The sequence below is a fragment of the Phascolarctos cinereus genome, unplaced genomic scaffold (genome assembly GCF_003287225.1).
Source record: "Phascolarctos cinereus isolate Bilbo 61053 unplaced genomic scaffold, phaCin_HiC Scaffold_7;HRSCAF=346, whole genome shotgun sequence".
NCBI classification, from domain to species: domain Eukaryota; kingdom Metazoa; phylum Chordata; class Mammalia; order Diprotodontia; family Phascolarctidae; genus Phascolarctos; species Phascolarctos cinereus.
The window spans coordinates 670,001-688,351 of NW_027556180.1; the positions used below are offsets into that span (position 1 = coordinate 670,001).

At 54.8% G+C, this 18,351-nt stretch overlaps 1 protein-coding gene across 2 annotated transcripts in view; it reads right to left on the minus strand.

The window, feature by feature from the left end:
• PITPNM3 (PITPNM family member 3) overlaps window positions 1-18,351 on the minus strand; it is a 104,868-nt gene that overhangs the window by 21,628 nt on the left and 64,889 nt on the right. For both annotated transcript variants that reach the window (XM_020964719.2, XM_020964718.2), the window contains exons 5-7: window positions 14,512-14,588; window positions 12,146-12,381; window positions 3,857-4,046 (exon numbers count right to left, since the gene is read on the minus strand). In XM_020964719.2, the coding sequence (XP_020820378.1) occupies window positions 3,857-4,046; window positions 12,146-12,381; window positions 14,512-14,588 (503 nt within the window). The remainder of the gene's footprint in view (window positions 1-3,856; window positions 4,047-12,145; window positions 12,382-14,511; window positions 14,589-18,351) is intronic.

An 18,351-nucleotide genomic window follows, 5' to 3' on the forward strand; every position in this document is an offset into this window, starting at 1 on the left:
TGTCTCCAAGAAGGCAGGAACTGTGTTTTCACTTCTGTACACAGTGACTGGCTTAATAAATGCTTGTTTGACTTAACTGTTTCCCTGCCCCCGACTCCTTCCCCCAAGCATCCCAGAGGGCGGACCTTGGAGAGCTCCTCCCAGACCTTCCCTTTAAGGCGGGGCTTGAGGCCACCCGCTCTTCATTCCCCACCCACTTGGACTCTTCCGGACTTCGTCTTCTCCCCCCCTGCTCCTTTTTATGTGGGGGCCCCCCATTAGTCTGGGAACTTCTTGAGGGCAGGGAGCCTTTAGCCTTCCTCTGTATCCTCGGCCTTAGCACAGTGCCTGGCATATAAATGCTCCATGATGGGCTGGTGGAGGGGGAGAAACCCCAGGACCTCCGGACAAGCCTACCTGAGCTTTTCTTACCACGTTACCATCCTAATGTGCCCCCAAAGCGCTTCCAAAGCTGCCACACTGTGCCCCCCCCCAGCAAGGGCCTCCCTCAGCTTCAGGCCTTTCCTCTTCTACCTTCCCTCCCCCCCATCCCTTCCCAGCCCACTGGGTGATATAGAAAACAGAGGGAACTCGAGGGAGGTGCACATACACAGGACTGTGCTGAAAGCCAGTCCTGAAGGCCACCTAGCTGCACCCCACACAGCTCCCCTGACCCCAGGCTAGAGGCTTAGGCTCCTTCCCCCTCTCATGTTCCCTCTGGACCACAGAGCTCAAAACTCCCGTGCTGTCCCCACACACGCACTCACATACAGACACACGTGCATGCACGCACCTACACACATAGAGAGACATATACACGTGCACACATACAAACATATGCATGCACACACTCTCATGCAGACATACATGCACACACGCATACAGAGACATACACACACATACATACAAATATACGCATGCACACACTCACATGCAGACACATACACAGGCACACACACTCAAATACAGACATGTATGCATATATTCACATACAGACATACAGACATACACACTCACATACATATACATGCACATACACCAAAATGCGCTCATGCACTTCTCACTCATGTTGCCACATATACATGTACAATACGTAGCCACCCACAACACACTCACACCCACCCTCACACACGCCAGTGCCCATGCTCACATATGCTATCCACAAACCCAGGCGGCCTGCCTGGCTGTGCACCTACAGTTTCCAAGGAATGAGAATTATGAGTGGCCAAAGGGTGGGTACGTGGCGGGCTGGAGAAGGCCACAGCATTTTACCAGGGAGGTCCTAAGAAGAGGTACCTTCAAAGAGATGAACTAGTGGCAAAGAAGGCCAGCTGGCCCTGGAGGGTGAGAGCCCCAGAGCCCATCAGTACCCTCAGGATGCGAGGAGACCCCGAGGGCGGACCTCAGCACATCAGGAGGTTCTTCTCTGGAGGGCATGGAGGTTAGCCAGGGTGATGAGGCCCGCACCCTTGTGGAGAAGGTCCATCCGTGGAGGTGCCCCCAGATCCACTAAAGAAACCATCACCTCCCCATACCATCACTGCCCAAAGGAGCAGCCCTGGAAAGGAGTCACAGTCATCTCTGAGTGCCTTAGCACCCCCATTACTGCTGGGATGCAAGGGGGATTTTGCAGATGGCCAGAGCCACTGGGGCCAGGTGCTGACTATTTTCTGAGGCATCTGATCCAGCTTTGCTCCCAGTGGCCTATCTCAGCTCCTGGCCGTGGCCCTGCTCATACTCTGTCTCCCATGCCAGCTCCTTTGTGCCTAACCCTGCTCCCACCGAGCCCCCACCTTGTCCCTGAGAGCTCTCTTTCTCCCACTACTAGTGAGGGTCCGTACTGTTCTGTCGGCTCCTCAGACAGTGGCCACCTTCCACATCTCTCACCCCCAACGCCCCTAGCTCCCAGGCACCCCTAGTTCAAGGCTCCCTCCCTCCCTGGGAACACTGACCCAGCTCTCAGACACTCCTAGCCTCTAGCACACCCGTTCTACATCACTCACCCAGTAATTGCAGCTACTCTGTCACAAATACACCAGGACTGGCTCCCCCAACCTTACTGGGCCAAGCTGGGTTTCTGGCTCTTTTGGGGACTTGGGACAATGGGCAGCATCTTCTCTCTGGGATTCTTAGCCATGACCCCCTTCTCGATCCCTCTGCTGATTCAAATCTTGTCTTGTCATTCACAGCCCAGCTCTTCCTGGAAGCCTCCTCTGACCCCCACCCCAGCCCACCCCCAGCTCATGCGCACTTTCCTTCTGGCCTCTTGTTACAGCCCAGTGGGGCCTGGAATTCAGTCCTGCCTCAAACTTCAGTCTGCATGTGTAGGGATCCTTCCTCATTATCAGTCAGCCCCAGGAGCAACCAGACTCTATCCTCTTCCCTAGCTCCATACCCCACAAGGCTGAGCATAGGTGGGGCCTTAGGACAACATCAGTGGAGTATTCTTTATTAACTGTACTGTTAAATGAGCTGAGTTCAAATCCTGCCTCAGACACTTGCTAGCTGTGTGACCCTGGGCAAGTCACTTCACCCTGTTTGCCTCAGTTTCCTCATCTGTAAAATGAGCTGGAGAAAGAAATGGCAAACCACTCCAGTGTCTCTGCCTGGAAAACCCCAAATGGAGTCACAAAGAGTCAGATATAACGCTGGATATAAGCCCAGGAAAGGGGAAATGAGCTAGGTTGGTGTTATGCAGGGAGGGAATAGAGGGGAAGGTCTGTCTGGTGGGTAGCATAGCCTGGGCAAAAGCAAGGAGGTAGCAAGTTGTAAGGATGTCCAGGAGGCATGAAACACTAGGATGGTTGAGGGAACGCCTGTAGGGTCCCGCTCCCTGGCATTTATCCTGCAGTTATAGGCCAGAGCCACAAGGGAAAGGGGGAGGAGGGAGCAATGACATGGCAAAGCCGTACTATAGAGCAAAGGAAGATGTGGGGTGAAGAGAAGGTGGAGATGTGGTTGGAAGAACGGTAGAGAGGCTAGTGCACAAGTCTAGGCCTGTGGGGGTGAGGCCTTGATCACAGCTGGAATGGGCAGGAAGAAGACCAGTGGGAAAGAAAGCGGGCAGAGCCTTGGGTTCAAGCTGCTGTCCAGCTGGGGCTACCTGGGCTCTGAGCCCCAGAAACAGAGAAGGTGGGGGTGGGGCTCAGTGGCCCAAAGAGCATGACCACATGACCACAGCCCCCGAGGAGTGGAATGCTGGAGAGAAGGAACCCCGCCAGGGCAGGGGCAGGTGCCAGGAAAGGGTGGAGGAGAAGCCACCGCTCTGGGAGGGCAGGGCCACGCAGTCCACCCTTCTTTGTGGGGACTGAATGGACAAATGAGGGACTCTCCCATGAGCAATCTGGCACTGTCCGCTAATGGGTGGCTTCTGTTGCCTACTTTGTTGGCCAAGAAGTCACTGCCTGGTCTCTGCCCCAGGCTGACCCCATTACACATCACAGAGGCTGCAGCCCATCCCCCTGGGGCTGGCTCAGAGAGGGCCACTAACCCAGCACAGTGGTGGAGGACAGAGCAGGGTGGGACCCTGGAGGATTAGGGCATTGGCTCCATGGGAACAGGAGCCTCCTACAGTTTGAATGAAATTTAAGGAGGCTGACAAGGCCTCTAGCTTACTCTGCCTGTCTCCAAAGTCTTCACTCCCTGCCTGCCCTCCCTTCACTCACACTAAACTCCCCTCTCTACTCCCCCCCAACCGTGGAAGACCCTGGCTAACCCTCCTTGTCCTGTGGCTGGCATCCAGGCTCATAGAGTCTTATGTGCCCACTGATGCAGACCCCTATCCTGCGGCTGGCACCCAGGCTGGTAGAGTCTTATGTGCCCACTGATGCAGACCACATCCTGGCGCTGGCACCCAGGAGGGACAGCCCAGCCCTACCTGCCCACTGAAGCCGATCCCATCCGGAGACCTGAGGAACTCGCTGTAGACTTGGTTGGCGCGGGTGATGACCATGGCGACTGCGTCCTGATACTGGGGGGAGGAGATGGCCAGCAGGGGCAGGGCAGCCAGTGGGATGTGGTCCTCACTGCCGCTCAGGCAATTCTCATCGTAGCTGTAGGGGTTCAGGCTGGAGGGAAAACACGGCAGCAGGCAGTCAGGGGCCCAGGCTCAGCAGGCCAGGCCAACTGGGGCCGAGAGGAGCTGGGGTCTTAGGCACTGTAAGGCTTTGAGGAGCAAGGAAAGGGGAAATACCCCATCCTGAGCCCCACACTCAGCTCTGGTAGAAAAGAGGAGGTTCAGGCCTAAAAGGAGGGTATGGCTCCTGCTTATGAGCAGAAACCCTCCGCTGCCAACACGGGGCAGAAGGCTCAGATGGTGAGCCCATGGGGAGCTGGGAGCAAGGGGAGGGGAGGCTTCCTGAAGCTGCAGCAGCAGCCCACAAGAGAGCCAGGCAGGAGGTGGAGAGGGCAGCCCTGGGCAGCAGGGCTGATGGAGGGAGCCAAAGCACAGAGGTGGCAAAGAGCCTGGCCTAGCCTGCCACGTGGGAGAGGAGGAGGCTGGGCTTCACGGGAGGGCCAGGGAGCTCTGCACAGTCGAGGGGCTCAGGCATTGGGGTACTGCTTTGGGCACAGGGTCTGGCTGTAGCCAATACATTAGGCTTCTAGGCTGAAACTGGCTCGGTCCCTGGCCTGGCCTGAGCTCATGGCATTCTGGGAGGGGAAGCAGGCCTTGCCTGGCCCAAGAGCTGGGGGGCAGGGTCCCAGGAGAAGGAATCAGAGGGTGTTGAAAGAAAGACACATTTAAGAGCTTGAACAAACATATGCCTGCACACACAAACACACACACAGATGGGCTGACACATGAGTTGTGTCCATCTAAGTACATGTAGGTACACAGACACTCCAGAGACATACGGGCTTCTCCTGCCCTGTTGGCTGGTTCAGCTACAAGGAGGGCATGGAGGGAATGCCATTGACCCCAGGGGCCAAGGAGATCCCTAAGGCTGGGCAGTCTGGTGTGACAGGAGCACCCCAGAACCCAGGCCCCGGCCCAGGGTTCAAATCCCAGCTCTTCTCCTTGCTGTCTGGGTGGTCCTGTGCAGGCCTGGAGGCCAGGCTGAGGAGGCCACCAAAGGGCCAGTGGGGGCCTGAGGCCTCCTACTGCTTCTAGACACAAATTGCCACCACAGAGATGCTTCTAGAAGTTAACACGTCAGCACACATGTGGCCACAGCAGCATCACACCCTGTGGGTCTAGGCTTTACTGGTGCACAGACATTAGTCCCTGGGGGCCCTGACACACACATACACACATGCACATGCACACGCACATGCACATATGCACACACACACACACACAGGTTCTTACAAACACAAAGGCATTTAAGGCACAGACACATATGTGCCTACACTAGGAACACAGCACACATGTAAACACACAGAAACACACATGCACAGCCAGAGGCCAGCACGTTCCACCTGTCCGAGCTGCCGCCCTGCTCCCTTGCCCAAGCCCTCCTCTCCAGTCACTGGGGCTGGGCAGGAGCTGGCCCTACCCCCAGATTCCCAATTTCCCACAAAGTTCCAGATCCTCTTAGCTCCCTCAGCCCTCCCACCCAAGCCATCCTGTCCTGGGCACTTGGGCCAAGCTGGGCCAGGCCAGGAAACAGAAATCCCAAGTCACCCAATCCACCTACAAGCATTTATTAAGCATTTACTATATGCAGGGCATGGTGCCAGGTACTGGGGATGATGCCTTCTTGGCTCCTACCTCAACACAGTCTGGGGGCTCAGAGCCTGGGGGGGATCCCCACTGACAGGAACCCCCCCAGAGTAACAGAAGCTGCAGGTTGAGCACAGATTGACCCCTAGCCTGAGATGTCCCCAGGGCCCCGAGGCCACCAGGTCCTGGTTCCTTTCTTAGATTCACCCACAACTGCAAGGGCTGCTGTATCTCCACCCCGTCTTCCCTTTCCTTTTCTGTTTAAAGCTCTGCATCCCCCCCCCCCCCCGCTCAAGGCTGGCCACCCACCATGGGCTGATGGGAAATCTCCTGGCAGCCCCAGACATTACACCTCTCCCTTCAGCCCAGGTGACCACGTCCATGCCAGGCTGACTCACACCAGGTTGGCAGTCCCTCAACCCCAACCCCCAGTCACACCTCCCCCATTTTGTTCTTGGGACGCTAGTTGGGGGAAGCCAGGGGTAGGTCTTTGCCTTTCTCCTCAGCACATTTCATCATGGCAGACTCAACCTGATGGGCCACCAACCCCCCCCCTCCCCGGCTTGTGGACTGCTGTGCCTGCCCTCTGATGTGGTCACTGGCCCTCCCAGAGGGGCTCACCTCAAACTGGGTGAGCCCGCCCTTTCTGCCTTTATTCAAGTCATGGATAAAGAAGTGAAGCTGCCTAGAGCCCAGCACAGATGCCTTGGTATTGTTTGTCCTAGAGGAGGACCAGTGACATCATGGGTTGACGCCTTGACTCGGACATGACTTGGATTGAAGTGAGGCAGAGCTGCAGGAGTTGTCAGCCTCACTCTCTCCTCCAGTCATCAGAGTCTGGCAGGGAGACAAGAGTCAGGATGACGCAGTGGAGGACCTTGGCCTTTCTATATAAAGCTCCTTCCCAGGTCTCAGTTTGTCAGAGGCCACGCCCACCAATGAGTAAGGGCTCATGAGAATTGAGGCAAGGGAGCACCAGCCCTGAAGTCAGGAGGACCTGAGTTCAAATCCAGCCTCAGACCAAACACTTGACACTTACTAGTTGTGTGACCCTGGGCAAGTCACCTAACCCCAATTGCCAAAATAATAATAATAATAATAATAATAATAATAATAATTCAAAAAGAATTGATCCAGAAGATGACCCAATTGTCCGTCACAAAGAGGGGAAGTCTAGGAGGGGGAGACTCTGCGAGTTTCAGGCCAGAACAGGAAAGAATCACTATTTATGCTACATATTGCTCTTCTAAGCCATGCAGACCCAAAACAACAAGTCACAGACCTAAGCAATGGGGGTTGTCAATGGCTGGCCAGTCAAGGAAAGCCAGCATGATCTGGATTTAAAGGAGGAGTCAAGTAGCTCCAGGAGAAACACAATGGGCTTTGACAAGTCTGTCTTTCCAGAGCTATATTTCAAGAAATCAGGAGTGAAAACCAGGCAGGACAAGAAGCAAACTGCCCCAGCTTTCTGAAAATGATAATAAAAATAAGCAGATGAAAATCAGAATAAAGAAATAATCTATCCCCCAAACCCCTACATAGCTTACGACACAAACAGCCCCAAAACGTGTTGCTACGGACAGAGCACCCAGAGCACCTAGGCGCCTGCCCTTAGCTCCACCACCTCAGGCCTTCTCCCTCTCTGATGGACCCCACTCCTCACATCGCAATAAAATAGGCAGAATAAAACATTATTACAAATGACCTATATAACCAAGGGTAGGGAGGTGACACAGTGGATAGAGCCCTTGGCCTGAAGTCAGGAAGATCTGAGTTCAAATCCAGCCTCAGACCCTTCCTAGCTGTGTGACCCTGGGCAGGTCACTTCACCCTATCTACCTCAGTTTCCTCATCTATAAAATGAGCTGGAGAAGGAAATGACAAACTGCTCCAGTATCTTTGCCAAGAAAACCCCAAAAGGGGTCACAGAGAGTTGGACACAACTGAAAACAACTACATAACTATACAGCTAAGTAAATGTTCCTTTGTTTGTATGGAATATGGGAACATCTGAACACAGTTAAATTAAGCTGTCCTGGAAGATGTGGTGTGAAAGAGAGGGTCACTGGTATCTCCCACCCAGGTCCAACCCCCACATCCACTGAGGACAAGGCAGGCACCCCCAATGCCAGGGAGGCCACGTGGGAAAGATGAAAGTGTAAGACGGGTTAGCTCCTCCCCATGGTGTCCCTGGGCTTTGCAGCACTGCCAGCCTTGAAGGCCAGAAGAAACATCTCCACTGGTAGCTGCTGCTCCATAGACCAGGGTGCCCAGCCTCCCTTACTTCCTCCTACCCAATCCCCCCAGAACTGGGCTTCCAGAGGAAAATTCCCTCCAAAAATGGGCTAAGTACCTGTGTACTGAGTGCGAGGCCAAGCTTAGGTAAGACAAGGCCTATGCCCTCAGGGCACCCACAGACTCATTGGACCCATCTAAGACCCCATCCCAGAGAATGGCAGCTAAGCTGGGACATCAGGGAGGGCCCCAGGGAAATGGTGGAATTGGGGATGGCTCTGAAGGATGGTACAAAATTGGGCAAAGAGGTGGAGAGGCCATGGTGGGGATAGGAAACTGAGGAAAGGAACAGCCAGGGCAGCTTAGCGCAGCTCAGGACAGCTCAGGACGGCTCAGGGCAGCTCAGGGCAGCTCAGGGCAACAAGTTATCTAGCCCACTGCAGCCCAGTGAGTGTGCCCGAGAATGGTTATGAGATGAGGCTGGAAAGGGAGGCCAGGCTCAGACCATGGAGGGTCTGCAGAGTGCAGCAGTGAAGCCAGCTCTGTGGGCAGTGGGACTGAAGGGCACTGATCCTTCCTCTGTGAATGTGGCCCAGTCAGAGGAAGACCGTCCTGGGCAAGACATTTGTCCCCTTGGTTGGGAGACCCTGAATCTGGAGAGCCTGCTGACTGCGGGCACCAGTAATCCCAGACTCCTCGGGCATCACAGAGTTTGGTCCTGGGGCTAACAAACATCATTTGGGAGAGGAAACACCACCTCACACAATTATTGACTTTGAGGGTTGGAAAGGAATGTCACACCTGACAAGCGAGGTGAGCTCCTCACGGGTCAGCATCCCAGGCCACCTGGCTCCAGTTGTTAGGATGCCATTCCTAAATCTGCCTCCCTCCTCCACCATCCATCACCCCTGGTCCTTCCCCTGGGCCAGTCAGCACATCTTGTCTCTCCATGCCAAGACAGCTTGTTAAATTCTTAAAGAAAATGGCCTGCCCTCCTTCCAGCCTCTAAGCTAAAGGTTTCCCCTTCCTTCAAAGGAACACCCTCAAGAGTTTCTGTGTGTGTGTGTGTGTGTGTGTGTGTGTGTGTGTGTGTGTGTGAGAGAGAGAGAGAGAGAGAGAGAGAGAGAGAGAGAGAGAGAGTAAGAAGAGGAAGAGGGAGAGAAAGGGGAAGACAGAGGGAGAGGGAGAGTGGGGGGGCGGGAGAGCGCCCATGCTTGCTCTATCCTTCTTGAAGGAGCTGTGGCTCAAAGCCTGAACTTTTGGCTAAGAGACAGCAGAGCCCACTCTTCCTCTCATGGGCTGGAGGAAGCAGCTCCTCAGCTAAGGACTCCAGCTGAACCCAGGAGCTATAAGCCCAGAGAAGCTCCATAACCTTGTACCCAGGAGAGGCAGGGACAAAATCACAGCACAGCCCCATCTCCAGTGACCATTGGAGACCAGTAGTGGACCAGCAGGGGCTACCACCCTCTGCCCCAAATGGCCATGCTGCCTCCCCAATGGAATGGAAGCTCCTTGAGGGCAGGGACTGGGTCATCTTTGTCATTGCAGCCCCAGTGCTATAATGAAGGCGGGGACAGACCCTTAGCCTGAGGCCCAGAGGCCAGAGCCAGGAGCAGTGGTGCAGGGAGTAGAATGCAGATTTGTATCACTTCTTTATCTAAGAAGTGCTGTCTAATGGGCAATGTTAGCACAGCACTAAGGGGAGGGTATACCTTGGGAAATATCGACACTGTCAAAAACATGTCATTTAATTCTAAAACTTCTTGTCTGATCCTGCTCAATGCGCTCGTCTGCCAAGGTCGCTGGGAATTCTACCACCGCTATCCAGCGGGTGGCTCTCCTTCAGCCTGTGCCTTTCTCCAAGATAGAGGGCACAGGGTCCAACCAAGGTCACTGGGGCACTCCACTGGAGACTTGCTTGCGAGCTGACCCAACCTATTAATGACTGACTCCTGTTGGCACCTACAGTCGCCAGGTTCAGATCCCCGCTGACTGTACTCACATCAAGCCTGCATCTCGTGAGGATGAGTTCAGGGAGGCCGCTCAAATCTCTGGTGGGGGGGTGGAGCATTTCAGCTGGCTGTGCCGTGGTTACACCCCTGCCCTGCTGCTGAGGCCCTCCCTGGTGAGGATAGGAGGAGGCTTGGAGCCCAGACAGGAGAGCCAGAAACAAGCCTGATGTGCAGGAAGCATCCCTCCTGCCCTCCTTCCTTCCCTCCCTCTGTCTATCAGAGCTGGCTGCCGGACCAACTGCTTTGTCCCCAAGAGCCCACTCAAGAACACAGAACTTCAATTATTGCCCAAGCTTCTGATTCTCCATGGAGGGGATCCTGCCCTTGGTAGCCTCTTTCAGGGTTTAATGTACAATTAATCAATTGTTAATTAGTTAACTATTAATTAAATATGCATGGAGTTCAGTGAGGCTAAGTGCCCACATCCATTCCTGGGGCTCTAAGAGAGATGCCAGCAGCTGCATGCCTGCTTGCCTGGCCTTCTGGGGCCCTGGTCACCCCTCTTGGGCTAAGGCTCCTCCTGACTCAGGTAAGGAAACAAGGGGTGGGGGAGGGTGGCAGGAGTCTTGGAAAAGGGTGCCAGATTTCCCAGGTTCCTGATATCTGGGTGGGCAGAGCCAAGAAGATGGGGGCGTCTTCCCCAAGCCTGGGGATGTGGAGGGCTAGGGGGAATGGATGGTGCTACCTACAGATGTTAGGCATGCTTAAGGTCTGGGGCCCTTCACTCATTTGTTCTTTGATTCAGAGAACAGAGACTGAGGTGACAGGACCCCCAGCCCTGGCATTCTATGACCTGCGGCCACCCCCAGAGTGGGAGAAATCTAGGGTTAGAGGAAGGTGGGGGGGATGGGAGGCAGCTGTCTGTCCCCTCTGCCCCCCCAGGCTCCAGCTCATCCTTCTGATTACAGTGGGCTCTGGCCAGTTCCTTCTGGGCCTCACCTCACGTCACCTCTGTCTCCCTCTGATGTCCGCGTGTGTGCTTGTGTGTGTGTGTGTACTGAATCACAGCCCACAAAGCCTTGTACTCTGGTCTCCTGGCTCACAGGTCCAGATCCTTAAAGAGAAGGCCCAGCATCAGTACCCTGGGGGGCCCCAGGCCCTGGAGGGTCTGAGGGCACCAAAGCTGAGCCCAGTCCCTGGGGAACAGCTTCCATTGGAAGGATCAAGAAACAGCAGGTTGGACTCCACAGGGAAGGTGTGTCGCATCGGTCAGCTGAAACGCTGTTGGGGGATGGGGGGGGCATAGAATAGCCAGGCTGCTCTGGTCCAGGCCTGTCACCCCTCCCCCGGCCAGTGCACAGGCTTCCCCAGCAAGGTGCTCACTGTGGCCTACGAGGCCACCCCAGCTACAGTCACAGATGCAGAAGGGCCTGCCTGGTAGCTAATTCCAAGCCTTCCCAAATTGGCCCCCCCATTGCAGGAGATTTCCTGACACAAATGGGCAACATGTTCTCCTATGGCCCCGGCCTCTACCTTCCCTGGCACATTCAGTGTTTGGCACCTTCAGATAACAGGGCTGGGGCAGATAAAGTCTCTCTGAAGACAGTCTGGAAGATGCCCTCCAGACTAACATGGGGAGATGGGCAGTGGGAGACTGTGGGTCCTGATGGGCAACCTCCAGAGGGTCTTCTGGCTCCTGCTGATGGGTCCCAGAGCATGCACCATCTCAGCGGAGACACCCACACACCCACCTCTGCCTGAGGAAGCAGACAGCAGACGCCCAGTGTACCACCCCCAGGTGCCCGGGTTCGTCCTCCCCAGCGAGGACTGTTCCTGAGGAATATCCGCTCCCCAGATTCCCTCCTTTCTGCTCTCTCCTGAACTTCAATGTCACCACCCTCTCATCCCAGCAGGCACCTCCTGCCTCACCACCTCTGTCCTGCAGGAATGCTGGCCCATTGGTGCCCCGCTGAAGGGTCAACTTCCCTCGAAGACATGAATATTCCCTTCACACTGGTGAAACTACCAGGGGACAGATGAGCACAAAGGGCCCATCCTTATGTACAGAGGGGTCCCAGAGTCCCCAGGCATGGTGAGGGCCATGGTGAGAGCCCCAGCCAGCTATCACAGCCCAGACTGGCAGTGACAGTGGGGTCAGATGAGTGATGAAGCTGAGGGGACAGATACACGTGCACACAAAATGGAGAGCAGACAGACAATTGGAGCTGCATGCCCGCCCACATCGATGCCTGTGCTGCGCCCACACCCAGACACAGTGGGGCCAGGCCTGTAGCATCGCAACGCCAGCCCAACTTACTTGGAGATGAGAGAGAAGGCCTGGGAGCAGATGGCCGGGCAGGGCACGAACTGTGTGAGGACATGGCCCAGAGCTGCGGGGAAGTGGGCTCGGGTCACCTTCTCCAGCACCGAGCTGAAAGTGTGGATGTCGGCCGCCTTGCAGCCTGGGTCCCCGCTGCCCGTGTCCAGGATGTTCCCTCCGTGCAGAACCAGGAGGAGGACGTGCGTTCTACAAGCCTGCTGCTGAGTGCTTCCCTAGAGGAAAGATACTGCAGCTGAGAAAGACTGCCAGGCTTGGCTGGGGCTTCCAGCTGAGGCCCCGCCCTCCCTGCCGTGCCCCCGGCCCTCAAGAAGCTCATAGCCTTGGAGAGGAGATCGACCAAGCCCACAGCATGGATGGAATGAGGACAACATTTCAGGAAGAAGTCACTCCTCACAGGCGGAATGGGGGTCAAGAAAAGCCAGGAGGCAGCACTGAGGCTGGACCACAACAGGGGGAGATGTGAAGGGAGTGAGCTAGGCCTGGGGCAGTCAGCAGAGAGCAGCACAAGTTTGGGGAGTTTGGATGTAGGGGAGGAGCCAGGCTGTGAGGGCTGGGGTCTATACACCAGGGGAGGTCTATTCTATCCTAGAAGAAATGGGGAGCCATGGAAAGTTCAGGAGGAAGGGAATGGATCATAAAATCAGTGAGGGACCCTGGAGGCCAGCTGGTCCAAGGTCTTCCCTTTATAAGAGAGGAAACTGAGGCCAGGCAGTCACACAGGGAGTAAATACCAAGGTTGGATTTGAATTCGGGTCCTCCGACTCCACAGTGTTTCAATGACTCCTCACCTGACCTGAACTTTAGGAAGATTATTTGGGTGGTGCTACAGATGGATTAGAGATGGCAGAGAGTGGAAAGGGAGACCTGTTAGGACACCAGTAGAGGAGTCTAGGTGAAAGGCAGTAAGGTGAACCCGGCTGGCAGCCCAAAAATGGGATTGCATTAGGGTCCACCTTCAAAAGATCCTGGGCAGCAGCAGAGACATGGGGGCTCAGGGCTGAGAGGGAAAAAAGGTTCTGAGGTTTAAATGCTCAGTGACTAGGGAAGGAGAGGGGACAGAAATGAGAGACAGCTGGGGCCGGAGAGGGCATTCCTCCCACTGGAGTCCCTTGCCCCGAGCTGATCCCACTGCCTGGCTCTGCCTGTCTTTGTCTCTGTCCAGTCCTCTCCTCTCTCTGCCTGTCTCTGTCTCTGTCTCTCTCCGGCCTCCTCTTCTGTCTCTGTCCAGTCCCCTCCTCTCTCTGCCTCGCTCTGTCTCTACCTGTCTCTGTCTCTCTCCAGCCTCCCCTCACCTCTGCTTGTCTCTGTTTCTGTCTCTTTCCAGCCTCCTCTTCCCTCTGCCTGTCTCTGTCTCTGCCCAGTCCTCTCCTCTCTCTGCCTGTCTCTGTCTCTGTCTCTACCTGTCTCTGTCTCTCTCCAGCCTCCCCTCCCCTCTGCCTGTCTCTGTCTCTGTCTCTCTCCAGCCTCCTCTTCTGTCTCTGGCCAGTCCCCTTCTCTCTCTACCTGGCTGGCTGTCTCTATCTCACCCCACCCCCAACCCCCAGTTCAGCTGACATGTCTCTGCAAATGGCTACCAGCTCCATCTCCCAGGGCCCCATCACCAGCTGCCTGCTGAACATCCCCTGTCATGGTCCTCTGGCACTGCAGACCCAATATGGACAAAACAGAGATCCGGATCCTCTCGTGTCGACTTAGGCTGGAGCCAGTCCTCATCACTGGACTCCTGCAGTAACTGCCTCCTTCCCTGTCTCCCTTCCTCCAGTTCCTCCTCCCTTCAGTAACCAGAAAAATCATCCAAGAGCCCAACCCTAGGCATGTTCAAGCCTGTCTCCAGAGCCTGCCACCCAGGGGAGTAAGTGCATGCTTTCCCCATTTGGGCTGAGGTTTGTACATTTATAAAATGGGGGTCGTAGGCATGCTCTACCTCAGGCATGTGACAAGAAGCTCTTGGTGAGTTTTGTGGGAAGTGAACTATCGTGTCCTCCCCTGCCCTCAAGCATGCTGTGACTCCCCAGTGCCTCTAGAATCAACTACAGACTCAACAGTTTGGCATTTAAGGGTCTTCACAAAGGATAAAGAGCCTTTCTGCATCAGGGATATCACAGGGCAGGCATTAGCCCCCTCATTACTGTAGCCTCCCCCCATAACTCCTGTCTGCAGTATGGCGAGAGCCAGGGAAAGCCAGCTGAGGGCAGGACAGCTCAGCTGGTCACCTTCTGCTAAAACATTACTGGGGAAAGAGAGTTGGAGCCTGGTCCCCAAGAACAGAGCCCTGCCTCAGATCCTCCCCCATCTGCTCTAGAGCTCATGCTTGCGATGCGGGGACCTGCCAGACCACCCACCTCAGCATCTTCATGGATCTCAATGCTGCCTTGGGCTGGAAATTTTTGTCTTCTCAAAGAAACTCGGTATAATTCTCCTGTGTGAAGGGGAACAACAAATAGGGGAGAAAAGAAGACTGTAATCGTCACTGCTCACACATTGCACTTTGTGTTCTGTTTAGAGAAGGGGTTGCCTCTGTGGTTTATCCCTCCAACCAACAGCAGGGGGTGCTCCTGCCCAGGAAAGTCCAGGCTCTCTGGGGTTCTGAGAGAGGGGGCTATCTCTATCCCTTAGCTCTGTGGTTCTCAAAGTGTGGTCCATGGACCCCTGGAGGTCCACAAGGTCAAATCTATTTTCCTAATAGTTCTACAACTGAGCTAAACAAAAGTTCTTTGGGGTCTTCAATAATTGTTAAGAGTATAGAGGGGTCTTGAGACCCCAAACTGTGAGCATTGCTGCCCTGACTCTAGCTGGGGGCTCATATTCAGACCTCTGGGCTACCCAGAGGCAGCCCCCAAGCCCAACCCAGAGTTCTGGGAAGGCAGACCATGTGATCCTCAGAAGCATCTGCCAGCACTGGCAAGGCCAGCCTTTTGTGAGGTGAGAGGACTGAGGGGGCCTTCCCGAGGTGCCAGATCTGTTACACACATCTCAGCAGACACCTCCCTGATGTACTGGCCATACTGTCTTGTGCAGACTCTCTGTACCTACCCCTACTCAAATTTCACTGTACATTCATTGAGGACCTACTAAGAGCACAACTGCCCCTTCCCCCCCACCCCAGGGTTACTCTGGGAGCCACACAGAGGCCACAGCAGCCCTCAGGATTACCACCAGCAGCCACACAGCCCTGGTCTAGACGGGAGTAGGAGAAAAGGGAACTAGACCCAAAGCTGGGTCTAAGCCTTCCTCATGTGGGCAGAGATGGCTCTCTGCTAAGCATGCAAAGAGGTAGGAGTGGGGGGCGGGTGAGAGCAAGCCAGTCCTGAGCCAGAACCCTGAGCCAGACCTGGGTAGCAGGTGTGGGGGCAGAGCTGTCCAGAGGGAAGGAACCCTCATCCTCCTCACTGCTATTGCCATCCCAATCCTCTCTCCCTGGGGGAGAGTCCCCTGGTCACAGACTAGCATATGTTTGTTTCCCTCTACTTGGAACCCCTTTACCCCATGCCTCATCATGCTGTGGAGTGACCCTGGGGGCCCCAAGGCCCACAAGACAAGGCTGTGAGGCTGCTGCCCAAGACTCCTCCCTGGAGAGTCGACCACCAGGCAGGCTGTGGGTGAGCTGTGGGGCCACTGGATTCTGGGCCAGGTGAAGGAGGGGATGCCTCTTACAGAGGAAGAACCACCAGACAGCCCCATCTGAGCAAGAACTGAGGGGTCTGACCATGCAGCAGGCGTCCAGCTATCAGGAGCCAATGTCTCCACCAGGGGACATCCTCCTTCCTGGGGTAGCTGAAGAGACCACTGCCATGATACTATGGGCTGACATATCTCCCACATTTAAAAGTGTTACAAAATGCTTTCACTGGAATAACTTTGAGAGGGAGGTAATGCAGAACCATCACCCCAATTTACAAGTGAGGAAATTGAAGCAAACAAGGTGCAATGGTTTGCCCAGGGTTACACAGCTAGTAAGTGTCTGAGGCCAGATTTGAACTCCTGAAGCTGTGTCCTCCTGACTCCAAGCCTGGTGCTCTGGGCACTATGGTGCCCCATAGCTAACCCAAGCACTGTATAAATGTCAGTTATTATAATAATTATTATTGTTATTCCTGGCCTGTACACCTGCTTTCTCATGGCTATAAAGAGCTTTATAAGAATGGCCTAAGTACACATTGAGGGTGTCCTTGATGAAAAGGCCAGAAGAAATCAGATGGGTTGTTATAGTCCTTTCTACAGAAGACTGTATCTTCACAGTCACACCACTGATGTCCTAAATCCTGAACCAGACATTCTAGGTCTTCTACAGTCTGGGCCCACCTGTCCCATTTAGACTGGTCACCCACTACTCACCTGCACCAAGCTAATGCCCACGTCTGCCATGGGGCTTAGGGCTTGGCTCCTCTGCCAGCCCAGCTCTGCCCCCTTACCTGCTACCCAGGTCTGGCTCAGGGTTCTGGCTCAGGACTGGCTTGCTCTCACTGACCCCCACTCCTACCTCTTTGCATGCTTAGCAGAGAGCCATCTCTGCCCACATGAGGAAGGCTCAGACCCAGCTGCTAGCTGAGGAAAGCAGGCTGCAGGAGCACCCAGATCAGGGCTCCCTCCAGACACCAAGTGGACCCTGACACTCAATAGAGAGCTTGCCATCTGCTCAAAGGGGTCAGCCCTGGCTTGGTCAGGAAAGTGGGTCCCTGGGGCAACCAGAGGTTAAAACTAGATGGGTAAAGGGCACTTTCATCTGGCGTTCTCACCCCTGATAGCCCTACCAGGAGGCATTATTACAAACAGAAACTCAGCCAAGAAATGCCTGAAGTGGGATTTGAACATGATCTCCCGACCAGAGGGCTTCACTGTTCCCTCTCCCATACCCAGCATCCTCAAGGTGGCAGAGTGGCCCTCCCAAGAATGACATCCCTGCTCTGCCCCCACCAGCTGTAAGAAGGGCTATCTTTGCCCATTTTAATCACAGCCTTGGGAAAGCACAAACTGTGTCTACCATTCCCCTAATGGCCAGTGCATCACATTACGGAGTCCTCAGCTGGGCAGAAAGGGAGCAGGGGAAGGGAGAAAGAAGCCTCCAAACCTGGGCCAGAGACCCCTGCCCGAGCTCAGAACCCTCCCTTGGCTGTTCTCTCCGCCCTACACCATCCCCCAACTGCCCTCAGCTTAATTGTCCTCACACAGGCTCTCTCCTGACCACCTATCAGGCACCGGATAAGTGTCCCATGGGCTTCTCCAACCCAACATATCCAAAGCAGGACTCAACGTCCTCCCCCACCTAGATTCTGTCTACCTCCAAACGTCCCTATTTTGGTTAAAGGCAAGGCCACTTGCTGATTCCTCAGGCTCACAACTTCCTCCGAGGCAGCATGGGGTGGTTCAGTAGATAGATCATTGCTCCTGGAGTCAGGAAGACCTGAGTTCAAGTCCAGCCTGAGATTCTTACTAGCATGCTGACCCTGAGCAAGTCAGTTAACACCCTGTTTGCCTTAGTTTCCTTATCTATAAAATGGGGATAATAACATCTTTCTCCCAGGCTTGTTGTGAAGCCCTTTGCCCAGTACCTGACACATAGTAGGTGTTGAATAAATGCTTATTCCTTCCCCTTTCCTTGACTTTTCCCTCTCCCTTACCCCCAGAGGTGGTCAGTTGACAGAGAGGTCACTCCTGTCCCCTTCCAACCCTCACATGGCCCTCTCATCTAGTTCAGGTGTGGCCGGATCTCCATTGGGTTCCTAGCTACCACACCCTCTCCCTCCCCAATCCATCCTCTCCCCACAAGCCAGAATCATCTGCCTGAAGTTCAAGTCTAAGCTTCGCCCTCCCCACTTCAGAACCTTGAATGGTGCCTATAAGGTAAGATGAAAGTCCTTCCCAGTGTGGCTCCATCCCACACTTCCAGACCTTGACTGCTCCTGGGATTGAGCATTCAGTCTGGCCAGGTTATCTCGTGTCTTCCTCCCAAGGGAATCCTTCCCCAGTCCCTGTGGCTCCTAGGGAGCTTATCAAATCACTTAGTTAAGACAGACAGACAAAGACAGAGAAGAGAGAGATCGCTAGAGAGGGAGAGAGGAGATAGGAGAGGGAAAGGGAGAGGGAGGGGGGAGAGGGGGGAGGAGAGAGCCTGAGACAGAGACAGAGACAGAGAGACAGATAAAGACAGGGACAGAGGCAGAGTCAGAGAGGCTGACAGAGAG